This window comes from Myotis davidii, unplaced genomic scaffold (assembly GCF_000327345.1).
Source record: "Myotis davidii unplaced genomic scaffold, ASM32734v1 scaffold94, whole genome shotgun sequence".
NCBI classification, from domain to species: Eukaryota; Metazoa; Chordata; class Mammalia; order Chiroptera; family Vespertilionidae; genus Myotis; species Myotis davidii.
The window spans coordinates 1307426-1328529 of record NW_006285313.1 but is presented as its reverse complement, the minus strand read 5'-3'; the positions used below and the strand labels follow the sequence as shown (position 1 = coordinate 1328529).

The following is a 21104-nucleotide window of genomic DNA, read 5'->3' as shown; positions in this document are numbered from 1 at the left end:
AGAGCGTCGGCCTGCAGACTGAAGGGTCCCAGGTTCGATTCCGGTCAAGGTCATGTACCTTGGTTGCAGGCACATCCCCACTAGGAGATGTGCAGGAGGCAGCTGATTGATGTTTCTCTCATCGATGTTTCTGACTCTCTATCCCTTCCTCTTTGTAAAAAAATCAATAAAAATATTTTAAAAAAATGAACAGGGGGGTTTTCTGGGCCAGTCCCCTGCCTCCCTGTAGTTAGCTAAGGAACCTAACAGCATGGGCGAGGGAGGTATCAGAACTTGAAAATTTGTTTTCTATTCCTTTCTCTTTTCCCCCCGCTAAATACCACTAAAAGACTTACGATGACTACATGCTGGGAAGAGGAGCCCAGGGGATGTTTAATGTAGACCTTTAGGATGTGATTGCTTCTTAACAGGAAAGGGCTGCTTCTTTTCAGAATCTAATAATGAAAGAGCTAGAGGAAATGGATTCTATTAAACCGAAATGATGTATGCTTTATTTTGAGGGTGAATTTCCTGACCACGAGGCTTGCTGATTAGTAGACTCTTCTGCTGGGTCCCAATCCATCCCTTCAGTTCTCAGGGGAAATGACATTGCCTTGGAGAGGTATCTCTTGGGGACAGCAGAGCCTGTGGAGAAAGGCTTCCCTTTAAACTAAGTGCCAGCACCTTGCACTTGGTCACAACACTTACTGTGCTGTGGACTTGATGGATGTCTTCTCCCCTGGCCCACCACCTCCAATGGGGCAGTGACCTTGCCTACCTTGTTCAATGTCCTGGTCCTGGTGCCTAGAACAGTACCCTGCACATGGGGGGCACTGAATTTGGGACTCCATTATCTTTCCTGAAGGCCTGTGTTCATTTCAATGGTGGGTTGGTTTTATGAGATGGTGACATAACTATGGTGGATTCAGGCTGTGATCAACTCAACTTAAAAAAAATTACAACTTTAAAAAAACTTTATCATTCTATTCTATTCTATTCTATTCTATTCTATTCTATTCTATTCTATTCTATTCTATTCTAGAGATAAGAGCTTAAAAACAAGTGAGGGTGAGCCAGCAGGCCATATCTTCTCTTATTCTCTCCTTGCTCTTTGTGGCTGTGCTCCACCCAGTTCCCATCCCTTCTCCTTGGCTGGCATCACCTAGGAAACAGTCTCTCCTGTGGCCTCTTGGGAGGGCACCCAGGGCAGCTGAAGATGTGCAGTGTCTGAGCACTCAGGAGGGATGTGAAAGACAAGGAGGAAACGTCTCTGTTTAGGGACAGGGAGGACTGGCCGAGGTTTGGGACTGCAAGCCGTGGTGGGTACTTGAGACTCTTCTTGCTGGGAGCAGAGGGAGGCGCTCCCCGTGGCTCCCTTCTAGAACATGTTTGGAGCAACACTCTCTTCAAACAAACATCATCAGATAATCGCAGCCTTCCTTGAGGACTGTTTCTCAGGGTCTAGGAAAGTCCCTATTATCTGTTTGGGCATCCTGTTCTTTATATTGTTTGGAAGGCTAAAGTCAACAGCCACTCTTGTGTTCTGCATTGTTTGCATTGTTCAAACCTTTGGAAAACTCATTTGGTTTCTTCTCCAGATGAGCTTTCCACATCCCCTGGAACACATTCAGAAACAGGCCTCACCTCAAACAGGCCAGCCCAGAACAGTGTCTCTCCAATTCAGGCTCCCTTTCTTCCTCCACAGGCTGGATTTGAGTGTGTTCCGTCAAGCCCACATCGTCCGGTCTCTGGGCCAAGCACAGGCTGTCAGAGATGCACAGGGAGGCTTGAGTCTAGTGCCTCCAGCGCTCAGAAAGTGTGTGGGTCCCGGAGTGAGACCTGGGTTTGAATCCTGTCACTCAGCAATTATGTGGTGTAAGCAGTCCACATTGCCAAGCCTCCGTTTTCTTGTCTTTAAAAGAGAGTAATAATACCTGCCTCTGTGGGGTTGTGTGAGGACTGCTGTGATCACGTGCATGAAACTCGACAGAGTAACTGGCATGGAGTAAGCATTCGTCAGCAATCATTGCGATCACCGTTGTTCTTAGACCTGGGACCCTTCCCCTCCACAGTCAGCCCTGACTGTGTTCCTGCTGCTCTTAAGAAACACTTCCAGCTGCCTGGGAGATATTTTCATTCCATTTCTGGGCCAAACATTAGCCAATAAAGCCTCATTTAATTTGGCAGGGAGGGTGCACCCGAGTGCTGACACCCACGGGTGCTTACTGGAACAACTGTTGCTGAGCAGATAAAGCAGCAGCCTGGGTTGCTCTGGAAACCTTGGCTATGGCAGTAGCTCATGAAAGCGAATGGGGAAACCGGCCTCAGGTCCTGTCCTTACTTGCACAGTCAGTCCGCCTCCCAGGCTGCTTGTCTCAGCAGGACCAGCCTCTTCCTGCCTTTGGTCCTGGCAGTTGGTGATGGGGCCGGAGGAGGAGATGGTATTTGCCTCCCTCTCGGGTGAAGTGTTTCCTTACAGAGCTGTTCCCTGGCCTCAGAGGAGAGCGGGGCTCTTCAGGACAGTTGGATGCAGTAGCTTCCTTGTCAGTTTGGAAACTTTGGAGTTTCCCAGAGTCCACTTCTTCCCCAGAAGCCCAAGCTTGGATTTTTCTGGTCGTGGATGGGGGAGATCAGCTCCAAGGGCATAAAATGTCCATCGATCACTCAGTGGGGCGTTCAACTCTCTCATCTCCAAAAATATCTGTAATTTCCTTAAACTGCTTAGTTCTGCTCTCTTCTCCAGAAAGGAAGGTCAGACCACGCCCAGCCGCACCTCTGACGTGACTAAGGCTTTTACACTTTAGGGGAGTGTTTGCGTTTCTGTCAGGTTCTCATCTAGCTTTTAGCTTCATGAGAACGTGCCTGCAGACTGTTGTTCAGGTTGAAATAGACGATTATCAAAGCTCAAATGATTTTTCATGGTATAAATACAATGTCACTTAGAACCCAGGGGTCCCCTTGGGAGAGCTGTGGCCAGTCCTCCCAAGGTTTTATCTTCCCCTGAGAGAAGTGAAAAGGTTGACATTTTTAAAGTACATGTTATACACCCAGCTCAGGGCTGTTGCTTTACGAATATTTATTACCCAACTCCCATAAACCTCTCTTTGAGGTACCCAGGAAATATCCATTGAGTAAATGAATGACTGAATTTCCTTGGAGCCATTTCACAGGCTGAGAAACTGAGCCTCATAAAGGTGAAGTAACTTGCCTAAGAATGAATGGTTCAACTCCTATGTGGTGGGGCTAGAATTCAATTCTGAACTCTCCTTTCCTTTTAACATCACACCACCAGTTCCCTCCCATTCAGCCTTATGGACTGAATCCTGTTCTTCCATCCCCAGGACTGGAGGCCTTGAAAATCAAGGTGTTTCCTCTTCCAAAGAATCTGGATTTTTTCTTGCAAGCGAAGGGCCTTGAAACAATTAAGAACTACTAGGAGTTATCTTCAGGAAGGGAGGAGGTGGGAATGTCCCTCTCTCCTCATTGTAGGGACAGTGGAACCCCCAAGGCCACCAATGATCAGGGAGCCAGTTGGAGGTGGGCGTCTGGACTCCCCATTTTGCCAGTGGGGGCTGCTTAGCAGCGCCTCATTTGAGGATTGTCTCACGCCTGAAGAATGGTTTGAGTTGGCCCACGATGCTGAAATTCACTGCAGGGAGCGCTGGGGCTGCTTGTAGTAATTTAGGGGAAGCCTCTCTAAGGAAATCAGCAATTCTGCTGGTTTCCTCTTAATTGAAACCATTCTTTCCCTCCAGCTTCAGTGGGGCAGGTTCTAGTCTCTGCATGTGCTGGAGGCGTTTATTTGGTGTAATCTGAGAGCAGGATGCTGGTAACTCGTTCTTGTTTGGTCTATTGTTACTTTTTGCTGGCCAGTCCACTCTGCTTAACGCATTAATCACACCACCACCGCTGCCCTGGCTCCCCAGCGAAATGCCACAATCCTGCAGGCGAGAGGGGGCCACTGGGGTTTCTGGAGTGTTGAGAGAACAGTCACAACAAACACAGATTTCTCCATATATAGAGAGAGGGCTGGGTTGGCTGGGGACTTGGGGATCATCACATCCAACTTCTTCCTGGTCGGCTAAAGAAACTGAAGTCTCCAAGAACTAACAGCCTGTCCCTGGGAAGTCCAGAATTAGACCCCAGGTCACTAGACTCAGCCTGCTGCTTTCCCACTAAACCAAAGCAACATCTATTGGGCTCCATACCATATATATCACGCACTGGGGATATAAAGATGGAACCCACTTTGATTATGTAGGTTATGACTTTAGACAGGCTTCTTCCTAGAATATTATATAGACAGTCTATTTATCATCTCTCCATCCATCCATCCATCCATCCATTATCTGGTAAGAATACATATTATGTAGAGTAAGAACTCATGTATCTGGAGAAGTAGGTTTCTGGCTCCTAACTGGAGGTCTTGAGTGGCTGTTACCAATGATACAGCAAGAAGCTGACCAGTTCACAAAGAATTAAGTCAGAATATGAGACACTTGATATTTAAACTGCTTTAAATGTATTTTAATCTTTGAGGTGATCGGCTCATATTTATCAATATCAGGCATTTTTCCAAGTGTCAGGTACTTTGCTAAGTGTTTCAAAGGCATTTCGTCATTAAATCCCCAAAAGTATCTCATGATATAGACATTGCCTCAACTTTACAAATGAAGAAACAGAGGCTTAAAGGTCAAGAAACATGGCATGCCTACCATCCCACAAGAGCCCAAGATGGAACTTGGACCCAAATCTGTTTGATATGAAAGACTGTGAACATGGCCACTACGCCATCTTACACTACCATGGGGGTATATTTACTCCTATCACCAGTTACCAGTGGCTATAAAATAAGGGATACTGAAGACACCAGGTGGCCAGGAGGTGTGGAGGGCTTGTGAGTGGACGCATCACAGTAGTACTCTGATGGGCTGCCCTCTCAGTCTGATTTGTTTCCTAGAAGTTCAGGCCAAGACCCAGAGGGGCAGAGGCACCCCACTTCCACCAACTCTGTACCCGCTTATGACTCAAATGGAGCTCTTCTCCTAGAAACCGGGTCATTCAGTTGCCACAGGTTTTGCCTTCCACATCTCCAATATACTCTACTAAGTCCAAATTCTGGAGACATCGCTTTATGGACCCTGGAAAGCAAAAGGAATTCCAAATTTCATTTACTCTGAATGTGTGTGGGGGAAGTATTCCCTTTCACCAGTATCTGAGCTGATCTGACCAAAAGCCCCATAATAAATAAGTAAAATGTGCCCCTAAGTTCATAGAAGAGTGAGTGTCAGACCACGGAGACCGCCTGACAGGCAGCCCCTGTCATTCTCTATGGTAACATTGCCTGGTGTTTTCTGTGTGGCACTATCACTACGTGAGATTGCCTTATTTGTACATTAATCATTTACCTGTATACTGTCTGTCTCCCCATACTACAGTGTCAGCAGTTTAAGGGCAGGGACCTTGTATGTCTCCCCAGCACCCAGGATCATGTCTGACATCTAACATCTGTATCTTCTAGAAGATGCGTTGAATTGATGTCTGGGCCATGCCCTAGGCCAGTGATGGTGAACCTATGACACATGTGTTAGAGGTGACACGCAAACCCATTTTTTTGGTTGATTTTTCTTTGTGAAATGGCATTTAAATATATAAAATAAATATCAAAAATATAAGTCTTTGTTTTACTATGGTTGCAAATATCAAAAAATTTCTCTATGTGACACGGCACCAGAGTTAAGTTAGGGTTTTTCAAAATGCTGACACGCTGAGCTCAAAAGGTTCGCCATCACTGCCCTAGGTGGACTAGTGGCAATTTGGGAGGCAACGATTTCACAGGAAGAGGCCCTGTCCTGCTCATCTTGATGTTTCCAGAGCACCTCTCACATGCCTGTGGTGAAAGGCACTTAGGCCTTCACCAAGTGTGGTCTCTTGCCATCTTTGATGGCCACTAATTTGAAGGAAACTCAAGACCTTATTTTCTTTGACAACTTCACAGAAGGGTCATTTGTAACTTCCTCCATCAACCTCCTGGATCTGTGCATGGGCCACGCTCCTTCAAAGCAGGATGTTATGCTTGGCCCACTCCAGATGAACATAAAGTGGTAAAGACTTTCGTCCAAATCCTGTGGCTTGAGTAGGATTTAAAAACTTGTCAGAAGTCGAGTTTTCTGGAGCCTGGCACTTGAAGCCGGCATCTGTGGTTACAGAGATCTCACAGATTGAAAGCTGGGGAAGAGGTGTGAATTACAAGCTATTAGCTCACAGGGCAATTGGAACCGGACTGATCTTGGCAATCTTTTGGCCCAGATTTTTCAAAATGTATCCACAATCCAGCCTCTCCCTCTGCAGGGCTTCTGCTTTGAGATATTGGGGTTGCTTATAAAAAACATCTGAAGAATGAATGGTGGTGGGTTGCTGGACTGGGAAAGAGAGCCTGTCTTTTGAACACACACACACACACACACACACACACACACACACACACACACCCCTCTCTTTCCTTTAGCACCTGATAGAGTCAGAGGGAATGAGAACAGAGAGAGATTGAGTTATTAAAATGAGACTTGATGATTTTTGAGCCCCAAAAATTCAGAATTTGTGGAAATCTAGAACTTTCCTTGGTCACTTGCAATACTTGTTGCAAAAAATGCTGTGATGCTGTGTTACTACATCACTTCACTGTATTTGAAGAGGAAAGAGGTAACCTAAAGATGTGTATTTTGCCTGGCTGGTGTGGCTCAGTGGCTGAGCATAGACCTATGGACCAGGCAGTCATGGTTCTATTCTAGGCCAGGGCACATGCCCGGGGTATGGGCTCCATCCCCAGTGTAGGGCATGCAGGAGGCAGCCAGCCAATCACCTCAGTTTCTGGTTCAGTAAGTTCTGTCAAGCCCACTGCTAACCAGCCCCAGTCCCTGTAGAATAAGATTGGAAATTCAGACTTCGCTATATTTTCCTTGTGGGGTGAACCAGGGACAATCTGTAGGGAGAACTTTAAATTGTAAGGTGCTTTTATTCTTGAGACCAAGGGGGAAAAACATAAAAATAGTAATGGCGAGCCTGGATCACATGTAAAGCACTTTCCACAGCGCCTTTCATCTGGGCTGCAGCCTTGAGCGGCAGAGCCTGTGCCAAGTACTTAACCCGCTGACTCTCTGTTTCCATGGCTCTCACGTGGGGTGACTGACCCTCTTAGGGAGCCCCCGGCGCTTTGCAGGCCTTGTGGAGTGGTAGTTATCATTGTTATGATTGGCACCTACTGTGGTGGTTTCCAGAGTGTTCCACTGAGTCTTCTAGACCGTTGTGGAGGGTGTCAGGACCATCGGTGGGGTGGGGTAGGGTGGGGGCTGGGCAAGAATGAGCAGTGGGTGGATGGAGGGTCTGGGGTCTGTCTCTCACCTACACTCCATCTCCCACTGGGACAGCTCTGCTTTTACTTTCTAAATATTGTGGTTCTGCCTGCGACCTCATGGTGGGAGGGAGAAACAGTCTGAAATCCATACCTCTTCCCCCTGAGAGCCGCCACTTTTCCCCGTAGCAACCAGGGAGAAAAATGGAGAGAATTCTGCCTCGAAAATCTGGTGCAGGTCTGGGTTTTACTCAAATTCTGTAAGACGTGGAGGCTCTGAATCTCTTGTCCCTGAGTTTCTTCATCTGTAAAAGTCAACCAGTTCTTCCAAATGCTGGTTACAGACCTGAGCAAAGTCTTTACATGAATTAGGTGATGGATCCATAATTGTAATGGCCTCAGAAAAAACATCTAGTTATGAAGTGGGATCCTTTGTGTGTTTTTTGTTTTTGATTTGCAACAGGAAAACCCCATGCGGGCCCCTGAGATGCTTTTTAGTTTCATTTAACCACATCCTGGGTTTGTGGTAGTCAACCTGCTAAACGGGTAGGAGCCAAAAAAGAAGAAAGCAAAGGTTGCCAGGCCAGAGCAGGCAGTTTCCTGGTCGCTATGGCAACACGCAGGGGCAAACCCTGGGGTTTCTCTCCCTCGGCCATCTTCCTGGAGGCTCGCTCACCAAAAACCACTTGGCCTTTCAGAATCCTGCACGGAGGCGACAGTTCTGGGGCACATCTTCCTTTGCCAGAAAGACCCTTGGACCCAGGGTGTGGAGCGGGAGCCCGAACAGGCTCTCCCCGCCTTCTCCCCTCCCCCGGGTCCCATCCTCCCAGGAGGAGGCAGGGGCAGGGCTCTGCAGTCTGTGAAACAACCGAAGAGCTTCACGGAGTCAGTTGTTAGAGACCTTGACTGAAGGGCAGAGTAGTGCTGAGAACCCACTGGGCTCTTCTCTGGATCCTGCTGGTTCCGTGTTGGCAGGCAGAGAGGTCAGGGGCTACCGCCGGGCACCAAGGAGTTGGGGTGCATTTCCTTTCTAAGTGCTACGAGATGGATAGTTCAGTGGAAAGGCACCAGGACATTGTGGAGGAAATTCACTGGGTGTGATGGTGTATGACCATTTTCTCTGCTCCTTAAACCCTCACCCACCTCCTGAGCAGCTTCAGCAGTGACTGAGTCTCTCAAGACTCATGGTCTGCACTGAGGAGCCAAAGGCGATTCGGCCACTGAGTGTGATTTTGGCCTCATTCAGACGTAGATGCTGAACAATAGAGCCTTTCTCCGGGAGCCCATCACATGGGCGTCAGGGGATGCAGGCAAGTGACTTGGGGGCAGCAGGAAGGCGTGCCAGTCTTCTGGATGGGCAGGCCTGGGTGCCAGTAGGGGTTGGAATAGCTAAGAAGACTCCCAGATGGAAACTTCTGGGCTCCAAAGACCTCCATGGAATAAATGAAAACCAGAATGCTTTCTTTGTCTTGTTACGACAGTGGATTTTAACTTGATTGGGAATGGCTTGCTCTGACCTCTTATAAAAGCAGTTCAGTAGTAAGAGCACTGGTTTGGGAGTCAGGAGTTTAGCAACCATAAACCCTAAGGTCCAGCTTTTCTCAGAACTGGCTGGGGGACCGTGCTCAGTCATTCTGGATTTTGTTTTCTATTGTGTTTCAAGAGAATTGGATTAGAAGCTGTCTGTTGTCCCGCCTGGCTTTAAACACAGATGATCCAATTAGTGATGGTGGGAATCAAGAAGAAATTGACTTTTTCTTTTCCTACTTTGATGAGAATCATACTGTTAGTTTTGTGAGTTGCATAATCTTTTTCAGACATGAAAAAGACAGAAGACAGAAACAGAATCCTGGCTATTTCATGATAAACACTATAAAATTTTTTTAAGTGGAAAACTCATCAGTTCTTTGGGCTGCCACTGCCCAAGAGGCTTGCGTGCGACAGACTCACAGGCGCTCCATGGAGTCAGTTGCGATCAACCCGAAGTCCCCGCTCCAGATTGGTCTCGTGTCTCAGCTGGGACTGTGACAGCTCAGATTGGGCAGCAGACATCTCTTAATGTCACCAGAGCACCCTGTGGTCTGGCATCCCAGGCCTGGGCCAACCCTGCATCTTAGGGTCTTCTGTCCCCCCTGCCTGACCTTGGCCAGAGCCCTCAGGCTGTGAAGGAAGGAAGAGGTCTAAGCTGTAGCTTGGGCTGGATTCTCAATTCCCAAGGAATTTTGGGAAGGGGACAGGTAGAATCAGAACGAGGTAGCCAGCCCAATGTTGGGGAAAGCAGGTGAACATGGAGAGCTCAAAATCTTCTCCCCAGGGAGAATATGGCAGTTCCACCAGTGAGGGGAACCTTTCCAAGCTCTTGGGCAAAGGGCCCTCCCCTTTTAAGCCTTATGGTCTGGAATCAAGAGAAGTAGGATCTTAAAATAATATTCAACAAGCTCAAATTCCTCTCTCCAGAGCTCTCTTTTAATGCTCACCTTTCCACACTTTAAAAACCATATGGAGTCCCCTGGCTGGGCTCAGTTGGTTGGAGCATCGTCCCATGCACTGAAAGGTAGGTTCCATTCCCGGTCAGGGCACATACCCAGGTTGCAGTTTTGGTCCCAGTTGAGGCACCATTGGGAGGCAACCAATCAAACATTCTCTCTCACATCGATGTTTCTCTCTCCTCCCCTCTCTTCCTCTCTCTAAAAATCCATTAGAAAAAACCACATGGAGGATAACTGGGTTTCCTGTAGTTAGCATCTGCCCCATGACCAATTTAACACTGCAAGGTCATCACCTAGACTGCCCAGTCTGAAACCCAGGTTTATAGCTTACTAGCTCCAGGTACTCATGTCTTCTCAATGAATCAGTTACCTTCTGTGAAAAATTGGGGCTAGTACAAAACATAGAGTTGTTGTGAGAATAAAATGAATTCTTACAAGGAAACTGTTGAAAACCTCTTATGGCCTAGAGTAGGTGCTGAGTGCATGCTCGCTGTTGTCATCATGGCATGAGAACTGCACAGTCATTGAGTCATGGGAACTGGCTTTATCCCCATCTTCAAGAAAAACCAACTTCTTCAGGGACCAAATCAGTAGAAAAGAAACATCTAATTCTGCTGCATCCCTCCTGAGATGACAGATGGGGACCAGACACATCTGGGTGGTGCGTGTTGGAAAATAAATTAGTTTATTTTGGACCATCTGGAGAAGTCTGTTTTGGAGATCTGAAGTTTCTGGCAAAATATGATGACTGATCATCAGCTGGTGGTCCTCCTGTGAGACCCCTATGTCTGGCATCCTCCCTCGGGAGATCTGGCCTCAGAAATGGCCCCGTGATGTGCCCATCGATGAGAAGACCATTTTTAGAATTTGGAAAAAGCCAGTTACAAAACTGAAAGTTGGTCTCTGAAACATTTGTTTCCAGGGAAAACAGCAAAGTTTCTCAGAAGCAAATGCTTTCGGTTGAAGAACATATTAAGTGTCCAATAGGGAATTCTAAACAAGGCCCAGCTGGCGATTCTTCAGATATGATGTGGGGGAATGGATCTGAGAGGGGCTCTTTTTGCATCCCACACATGTGCTTACCCTGTCAGGGAAGGAGGAGAAAGAGAACATCCATTCATTCACTTGTTTAACATGTGCCTATTTTATGCACTACTGTGCTGGGAACTGGGGACATGATGATGAAGGAGAGACGTCTGCTGTCATGAAGCCCACAGGGAAGTTCCAAAATTCCGGAATCCTGGAATTTGATTACTGAAGAGACCTTGGAGAGAACAATCCTTGTAATTATGTTTTTGTTTTGTTTACCAACTGAGCCACACTAGCCGGGTTCCTTGTAATTCTTTGTGTTTGTGTCACAGACTTCTTTGAGAAACTAATGAGATCCCAAGGATGTTGTTCCCATTAAAACACCTACACACACACACGCAGAAACACACATGCACATACTGTATATGTACACACAAATTTTGCATATAATTTCACAGTTGTATCGATCCCCTGAAAATCAGCATGTAGATTCCAGGTTGAAAATGTCCATGGCTAGCCAGCTGTGTGACACCCCACCACACAAATTTTGCATATAATTTCACAGTTGTATAGATCCCCTGAAAATCAGCATATAGATTCCAGGTTGAAAACGTCCATGGCTAGCCAGCTGTGTGACACCCATCCCACCCACCTCTCAGGAAAGTTTGGGAAGATGTAGGTAATGGCAAGTTGGGTGAAAATTACACAGTGCTGTACTCCCAGCAGATCCTGTGATTTTCTACTCAGGAAACAACTGGGGTAAAACCAAAAAGCTGTTCGTCTCAGGCCCTGGAATTTAGGCAAAGTTTGGAAACGAGGTGGGGTGATTTTACTAGAGAAACCTATTTCCCTTGATCTGAGGCTGGTGGGAAAGAAAGTTAAGATTAATGGTGTCATGGGTCAGCTATGGCTTATCCAAGTAAGAATGACTTTACCTAAAAACTGCTATAATTGGCAGCATAGCACAGAGGTTAGAATCCTGAACTACCAACCTTCCTGTGGGTCAGCTATGGCTTATCCAAGTAAGAATGACCTTACCTAAAACCTGCTATAATTGACAGCATAGCACAGAGGTCAGAATCCTGAACTACCAACCTTCCTGTGAGTTTGGTGCCAGAGTAGGTTAAACAATAGACACTCTTAGAGAGCTCCTTTTTGGAATCTTCCTAAAAGCTCACACTGATAAACCTCTTCCCATGTTGGTGAAGAGATCCCCGGGTGCTGGGCCCCGTGATCCCTCTGTCCTCTTGGCCACCCTAACGGCCCGGGTGGCATTTCTCCCTCCAGAGGGGCTCCACCCTGAATCTAAAAGTGGCCTCAACCCATTGAAGTTGCCCTTTGGGTGTCTCAGAGGGAGGAACTTGGGACTGTTCATTTATTACATGATACAGGAGATTTATTGGAGACCAGAGGGCTCAACGGAAAACGTTCTTGATTTATTTCCAGTTGGAAAGGCTTGTTTGAAAGACACATCAGCCAGTTGCTATTAGCCTCTTGAGTCACAGCAGATCCCTAATCACAGGGGCCTCTGTTTCTCAGGAGAGGCGTACAGACATCTCAGGAGTCCTGCGTGTCTGCAGGGTTTGCAGCGTGGCCAGTACCATTGCCACAGACACTGGGGCTCGCCAGTGAGCTGTAGTCCATGGCTACTCATGCCTCAGCCTTGCTCTAACTTTACTTAGACCTTGGGAATATTAGCAGCCATACATTGGGGGTGCTGAGAGGCCATAAAAAGTTCCTTAAATCAAGTATACAGTTAAATAGTGGATAAGCCTGTTGACTCTTGGTGCCAGACTGGCTGGATTTGAATCCCAGCTCCATCATTGCCAGCTCTGGGAACCTGGGCATGTTTTCCCCCTCTCTGTGCCTCAGTCTCTGTATCTGGAAAGTGGGGATAATAATGGAACCCATTTCCTAGGGTTGTTTTAAGGGTAAAATGAGTCAGTCCTTATAAAGTGCTTAGAAGAGTGCCCATCCAGCATATACATAATAAACACACAAGATGTATTTATTGTGTTATTGCCGTTGGTACTATTAACAATGCCCTTTGGGGTAAGAATTTTGGTTTGCATTAGTGTTAAGGAAGCCCATTGGGAAGTCATCGTAACTTATCAGGACTGGAAGGACACACAGCCCTGAAGGTCTGGTCCCTTTTAACATATGAAGGACCCAGAGGAAAGGAACTGTGAACACTCATGGGCTAGTTGACCTGAAATGAAGTTTTGGCACCATCTTCGCAATTCCAGAATGCTGTCAGGATTAAGAGTTGGACATTTTCCTGAGATTAAGATAAGTGTATGCTGTGGAATTTTCACATTTGCATAGAATCTCTTCATTCATTTGGCAGCCCTTGGCTGATGCCTGCTGTCTGTCAGACCTTGTTTAAACCTGGGGCTGAAGATTAAGTTTACCTGTTTCTTCCTGTCTTGGCTGAGCAGAGTATACACAAACACACACCACTACTTGCATACACACATACAGACACACTCACACAATGCATGCGGGTATTGTCTGTCAAGTTACACTGGCTGTGGCAGGAAGGGTTTTATTCTAAAGTCTCAACCTGAATTGGTTCCTGTTGCCTTTGCATATCTGTGTGCCAGGCAGCAAACTAGAATCTATTTTAATAAGACAGAAACTGCCACGGAGCGCCAAACCTCCGCCACGCCTCAGCCTTACTTTTTAACCGGGAGTGATAGCGGCCGCCTGGCTGAGCACCGACAGGCAGTGGGCCTCTCCTGCCATCTACTGAAGTCTCCCCTCCCAGCCTCACCTCCAAGAAGCGAATGGGGACGCTTTGTTTTTCCTTGGTGGCTAGACCCCCGAAAGGGCTGCCACCCAGTGTGACAGGTTCCCTTTGCTAAGATTGGCCAACCGATGCCAAAGCTGAAAATGTCCGTAAAAACAAACAGTATTTCAAAAGGGCCTTGTGTGGTTCCCTCCTCTCTGCTTCGTTTGCTTCATCAGCCACGTGCTGTGTGACTGGCTAAGAGGGACACCGTTACAGACAAAAAGGAATAATCTCACACCAAAACACACGTTCTCCATTTCTCCTACTTCTGAAGTTTTTTAAAGCACCTCCATGTTCATGATGCAAACAAAGGCAAAAACCAGTTGAGATTGGCTTACTAGTATGTCTTTTCAAAGCGTCATTGCTTGTTTCTCTTCTCTCCCTGTTTTCCGAGTCAGGAAAGGGCATACAGACGTTTAACAGTTCACTTGTCACCAGACTTTGCATTTGTCTGACACTGTTTTCTAGGGGTGGGAACCTGCTTCCTGCTCAGAAAGGAGAGAGTCCTTGTTGCCTGTACAGCTCAATCGTACTGACCCTCTCTCTGCTCTCATGTCCCAGTGGCGTAGGCGTTCCTCTCTCTTTCAGAGCAAAATATTGTTCTAATAACACAGGATCCTAGGGCAAGTGGCAAGGTGGTTTGGAACATGGGTTTCATATCTAAACAGAGCTAAGATGAAATTCCAGCTCTGCCACTTAATAGCTGGGAGAGTTGCTTACTTTTTCTGAGCTTTAGTTTTTCCACCTATAAGTAATATGTACAGATATACATTAACCACCCCCCGCCCCCGGGGTTCTCGGAAGCTGATGCAACACAGAACCCCAGAGGTTCCGGGTACCCAGAGACAATGCAGTAGTGGGCTTCCCCTACCCGGGCTATTGGCTCAGATATAGAACAAAGCACCTGAGATTCTGGAAAGTGACTACAGGCTTGAGACGGAAATCCTCACTTCCTTGGGCAACTCAGTTCTCTGAGTCTCAACGTTCTTGCTGATTAATATGCAGAATCTTCCTGATGGTCTGCAGACCTGCACACATGAGAGAGAGAGTTTGAGTTAAATCCAGATCTGTCGGAATCCAGACCTGGCTTGTAACTAACACAGTGATGCCTGGTCTGGCACAAGGTCCACCAGTCCCCAAGGAACTGTCGGCAAGAGTCCAAGAGTCCTCCTGTCTTGGAGGCTCAAGGAAGTGCTCAGGAGGAATTAGGCTTCACCAGGACGGTGTCAATAACGTAACCTTTCGGTGTTGGAGCTTACTCAAGTGCACACCGGGATAACAGTTCCAGAAAAATAATGAGTTTTCAATGAAGGCCTTTTCAGTCTTTTGAGATTGTTACAGAGGATCCTATGGAACCAGAGGATTGTTCAGCTCCTTATTGAGATTTCAGATTAATATTTGCAAAACTCCCAGAAGTCCGTGGCTCAGATCACTTTCACCAACGAATAGCAGTTAGGTTTCCTAGGGGATGTCGGTAACTCTTGGGAGCGAACATCAGGCCTCAGACCTATCTGTCAAGAAGTTACAAGTGTGTTTTTGAAGATGTTTTAATGAGTCGTTCATTCATTCAACAATATTCGTTGAGCATCCCCTCTCTGTCAGGTACTGTTGTGGGCATTAGAACACAGCTGTAAACCAGTGGAAGGCCTTTCCTTTTTTTTTTTTTTTTTGGAGCTTCCATCACAGAAAGGGCAGATGGATAATAACTAAACGCACAAATAAATAAACACCTTGCTGTGAAGACACAAACGCCAGGTGAGGTGAGGGAGGCGCCTCGAGTTGGATTAGAGTGTTCAGGAAGGACTCTTAAGAGGTGATGTGGAGTTGACAAACAAGAATGGGATAATCCGAGGACAGAACATTCCAGACAGTGGGAAAGGCAGATATGAATGTTGGAAGGTGGGAAAGAGCCCAGAATGCCCAAAGGAACTGAAGGGAAGCTCTGTACCTGGAGCAGAGCGAGCTACTTAAAGTTTAGAGAGGGAGATAGATCAGCAGATAAGATCTTATTTATTCTGGGTGGAGCCAGAAGCCAGTGGAGATTCTAAGCAAGGGAGCAAGACCACATGATTGTGGGAAAGTGTGGGGAGAAAAGACTCCCAAATCTAAAATTGTGTATTTAGTATTATTTTAACTAGAAACACACATACACACATTCAGAAAACAAACTAAAAGAAGATGCAACAAAATGTTTAAGAGTCACTAAGAAGCCATGCTTTCTTAGTGGTGGACTGGCTTTTCCTTCCTTCCTTTCCAGAATTTTGTAAGTTTTCAACAAGTTTGTATTGCTTTAATAATCAGACATAAGTCATATGCTTTTTGATTTTACTTATTCATTCACCTATTGAGGGATATCTTGGTTGATTGTGAAGTTTGGCAATTGTGAACAAACAGCTGTGTGTAGGTTTTTGTGTAGACTTCAGTTCTCAACTCCTTTGTGGAACTACCCAGGAGTGTGATCGCTGAATCAAATAGTAAGAGAATGCTTAGTTTTGTAAGAAGCCGTCAAATGGCCTTTTAAAGTGGCTGCGCCATGAGAGACAAACTGAGGCTTATTCAACATTTTAAGAGTTTGAGCAAAATTCGATTTCAAGCAAGCAGCGCTAAACCCAATGTGGTTAGCAGCGCTCCCAATCATATGCTTTTAAAGGAGTTTGTTGTGCAGCAATTGATGGAGAGGAAGTCGGAGGGATGGGACTTATTTGTGTCTTAGCTCAAATTTGAGCCTAGTGTGATGGTGCTTTGGAATGTTGGAGCAGGAGAGAAGTTTATCTGGCTTTTTGAACAAGGCTGCTCAAAACCAAACTTCTTACCCCTCCCTCATTATGTATGCAAACAAATATTAACATTTCTTGTTTCATCCCATAGATTTGAATGTAACCTGCCGGTACGCAGGCGTATTCCATGTGGAGAAAAATGGTCGCTACAGCATCTCACGGACTGAGGCAGCTGACCTCTGCAAGGCTTTCGATTGCACCCTGCCCACCATGGCCCAGATGGAGGAAGCCTGGAAAGCGGGGTTTGAGACCTGCAGGTGAGAGCCCACTGAGAGCGCTGGCTGCCTTGGCCGAGGGGGTGGGGCTTAGCACCGGGAAGGCTCCTCCCTGGTATCTGATTGGATGATTGCCTGTTGGCCTCACCTATTAATTTGGCACGTCAATCTGGAACTTGCCTGACAGTGGAAATTTAAAGCGCTCTAAAGACACCCTTGTAAATGATAGCGGGGCTGCCCGGGGCTGCCCAGAGGAGGCCATTAAGGGTCAACAGCCGGAATCCTAATGCCTGCCGTGCTTCCACATGGCTCTCGCCTGGCTTTGAAGAAACGTGCAATACTGTTGTCGGAACCGCAAGAAAACGTAAACCAAATAACAGGGATTAAAATAAATATGTGCCTGGCGGAGTCTAGGCCCTGCAGACTTGGCTTAAAGCAGATTTTTTAAGCAACCTTCTCTTTCTGTTTGTTTCTCTATTCTCTTCTTTTTTAATCTTCTCCGAGAGGTATGAAAAAAAGGGGGGGGGAGGGGGTAGCAGAGAGAGAAACATCAATGTGAGAGAGAGACATTGATTGGTTGCCTCCTGCATGGGCTCTGACTGGGCCAGGATTGAGCCTGCAACGAAGGTGACTTGGCTTAAAGCAGATTTTTCAAGCAACCTTCTCTTTCTGTTTGTTTCTCTATTCTCTTCTATGTTGCTTTAGTTTGAGAGGGTTGAAAAAAAGGGGGGGGGGGGCATGAAAATTATTAAGACGAATTACCAGCAACTGGGAAAGAATGGGAGGGACTCAGGAGGGTCTCCTGGGCAGCTTCTGTGGAGACCACGTGCTCCGTGGAGCTTTCCTCAAACCCTCGGTGAGGGGTGCACTTTAACAGCAAGCTGTGGTGAAGGCCACAGTGAAGTGTATGCTTTGGTTGGTCTTCACTAGACACACTCTAAGTCATCTGAACAACTGCTCGGTTTCCGTCCCAGTCCACCGCTACCCCTTCTGTGCTTTTGCAATGGAATGACACCAGGAACATTCAATACATCAATCTCCACTCTTGGTTTAGAGAGTAAGATACCCACTTTATGAGCGGTAGGGGAGGCTCTTGCTCAAAAGGAAAACCTTTATGTCTTAAACAGTAACTTGCAGCAATCTACATTTCAAGTGCTCAACTAGCCACAAATGGCTAGTGGCTCCTGTATGGGACAACATTGATTACAGACTGTGTCCACGATCACAGACAGTTGTATTGCGCAGCATTGCTCTAAAGCAGAGAGCGGCTGTAGAAGACATCTGTATGCATTCAGAGATACGTTGGCGAGAACATGGAAGGAGCAGAGAAAGGGAGCTAGCTCTGCTGGCTGCTCACCCTGCGCTGTGGTCTGCAGTTAGCACATCCATTGATTCTATTCCCAAGACTAATTGTTTAACCATGGCTGGGACTAGGTCAGCTAGAGAAATCCACTAAGGGAGCGGATTAAGTGAGCTGAATTTTGATTGTGAAATGCAGACAAGGCCTACTTACAAAATACAGACATGTTCTCCTAGGCCAGTGGTTCTCAACCTTTTGGCCCTTTAAATACAGTTCCTCATGTTGTGACCCAACCATAAAATTATTTTCATTGCTACTTCATAACGGTCATGTTGTTACTGTTATGAATCGTAATGTAAATATCTGCTATGCAGGATGGTCTTAGGTGACCCCTGTGAAAGGGTCGTTTGACCCCCAAAGGGGTCGTGACCCAGAGGTTGAGAACTGCTGTCCTAGGCTGAAAAAGAGGGAAATTATTACTCTTTCCACTGCCCATCAGTGAGCGCACAGATACTGGGCACTTGCCCACAACCCCTCACTTAATCCTTGAAGGGCACCACGGTAGATTATATTACCCTACTTATGGGTGAAGCAACAAAAGCTCAGAGAAGTTCCCCAGCTCACCCTGGGCCACATCACTGGCGTGGGGAGGAGTCCAGATTCAGGTCCTACTTCACCTGAGCCCAGGGCAAGATTTTAATGACCAAACCCCAAGGAAGGACTGAGAGCAAAGGGGAGATGCAGGTATGACTCACGGATGTGCTGAGTATTTCTTTTCTCTCTGTGAACAGCAACCTACTCATGCAATATACACACATGTAAATGTTAATATCCCCAAATGTACAGTGTGACACCAAAACTGGCCATGACACACAAAACTGGCTGTCGACGTGATGTGGTAAAAACTCAAGAATAACTTAACAAGGGAATGTAGGTTCTAGGTCAGTGGTTCTCAACCTTCCTAATGCCGCGACCCTTTAATACAGTTCCTCATGTTGTGGTGACCCCCAACCATAAAAGTATTTTCGTTGCTACTTCATAACTGTCATGTTGCTACTGTTATGAATCGTCATGTAAATATCTGATATGCAGGATGTATTTTCATTGTTACAAATTGAACATAATTACAGCATAGTGATTAATCACAAAAACAATATGTAATTATATATGTGGTTTCTGATGATCTTAGGCGACCCCTGTGAAAGGGTCGTTTGATCCCCAAAGGGGTCGCGACCCACAAGTTGAGAACAACTACTCTAGATTGTCAGTGTACAACAGACTTGGTGCATGCAGTAAGGGTGGGATGGGAGTAGGCTCACCGGGTATTACCATTTAAAAAAGAAAAAGAGAAACACTATGCCAAAGAAACCTATGGTTCCACCCATAGCTGAAAGTAAGCATTGCAAAACGCATTTCCATAATTTCACTTAGGTAGCAATGAATCAGCTATGTGCCATAGCACAGATGGCAGAGTCGCAGGCTATGAGAAAACCTTAGCTGTCTGCCCCACCCTGATTAGTAGCAATTCTCAGATAGATGGAAACTTACTGACATTTAATTGCGACCCCTCCCCCGACCAAGCTAAGGAGTCTTTGGAGAAACCAGTCTGTCTGTTTAGATGAGGAATTAGTCATGCGAGCTGCAATTGCAACATAGACTTAATGAGTTCTATGTGCTTGGAAATTTCAAACTCACAGCCATTTCCACGGGTCTTGCAGGGTCATGCTCTATTGTTGCTATCGTCAGGAGAGATTAAAAGGATCAAAGCTGTGCCTTAGCTTTGCATTTTCCAAAAAAACCTACTGGATTTATCTTCTCCTTCGTCCCTTGCAAATTTTTTGTTGGAGGCATTTATATTCCGGGGAAATTGTGCAGCGACTAGCCACCGTGATGCTGATGGAAGAGGCTGGGTGCTGTATGTTTTATCTGAAAGGGTCTCCAGCTCCAACATGCTCCCAGAAATACCTTGGGGGAGGGGGATGCAGAGCGGTTTAAATGCTTCTCTGGCTGTGATGCTTCTGGAAAATTCCTGAGCTAAATGAGGCATTGCTATCTACTGATTTAATCGCTGTTCCTCCTATTTTAATGACGGTCAATTTACTTCCCCCGGCAATGAAATTCTGCCTGGGATGCTCCTGAGGCGAATCGCTCATGTATCTGGCATATGAACAAGCCTTCGTGTGGAGAGTAACGGAGTTTGGAACGAAGGGATCACAGGAAAAGGCGAGGCGAGGAGAGAAGCGTGGGGATGGGAAATGAGGCAGATTTGACATTTGTGGGCTGAAGTGATCAGCCACCTAATTCTATCGTAAGGGAGCTGGTCATTTTATGCATTTTCTGAAAAAGTATGAAAGTCGTGGGGAGCCACCGTGGATCCACATCATAAAGTGGTCATTCTTTTCTCTTCTGTGACTTGGACTTCCTTCTGCTTGTCTAAACTGACTTGACCACAGCTTTTATTTGAAACTATTTCCTTTCACGAATCTCTTTTTTAAAAAAAGAAAAGCTTTATAGAGCCCTAAATGAAATCACTTTGTTTCTATCAGCCTTGGTCCCTCTCACACTGCCTCTGCTGTTATTTTTGGATTTCACATAACTCACTGGCTGAAACCTTAAACGTCCCTTCAGGGTGAGTTGAATGAAGCTTTGCGCTGCATGACATGTCATTTGATGGGATGGGATGAGATACCGTCCCGGCCTCGCAGGTGGCTAACCGCTGCTGTTTCTTTTGCAGGTACGGGTTCATAGAAGGGCACGTGGTGATTCCCCGCATCCACCCCAACCCCATCTGTGCCGCAAACAACACAGGGGTGTACATCCTCACCTCCAACACCTCCCAGTACGACACGTACTGCTACAATGCTTCAGGTTGGTTCCAAGTGGATTGCCTTTGTGTTTGGGATCGCTTTTGGCAGGCAAGCCCATGGCAGCGTGGCCAAGAGCAGTTCAATCTGGGCTTGCGTGGGGGTTCACAGAGCTTCCAGATGTTTGGGGGAACATCGGCAGCAGAGAGAAAATTCTTGTCTATAGGGTGCTTGCCTGCTAAGCTGGGGAGGCCATCAGTAAGCCAGTAAATATGAAATACCTTCTCTGAAGCCAGGGAGAGAGAAGAGCTGTAAAAAGGAAGGCAGAGCAAGAGGCTTCAGAGTGCTAGGGGAGCTTTCTTCCGAGAA

The 21104-nt window shown here is 46.5% G+C and overlaps 1 protein-coding gene across 1 annotated transcript in view; it reads left to right on the top strand.

Moving 5' to 3' along the window:
* Positions 1 to 21104, top strand: part of CD44 (CD44 molecule (Indian blood group)) — an 84998-nt gene that overhangs the window by 17608 nt on the left and 46286 nt on the right. The window contains exons 2-3 of the mRNA XM_015559007.1: positions 16508 to 16673; positions 20666 to 20799. Of these exons, the coding sequence (XP_015414493.1) occupies positions 16508 to 16673; positions 20666 to 20799 (300 nt within the window). The remainder of the gene's footprint in view (positions 1 to 16507; positions 16674 to 20665; positions 20800 to 21104) is intronic.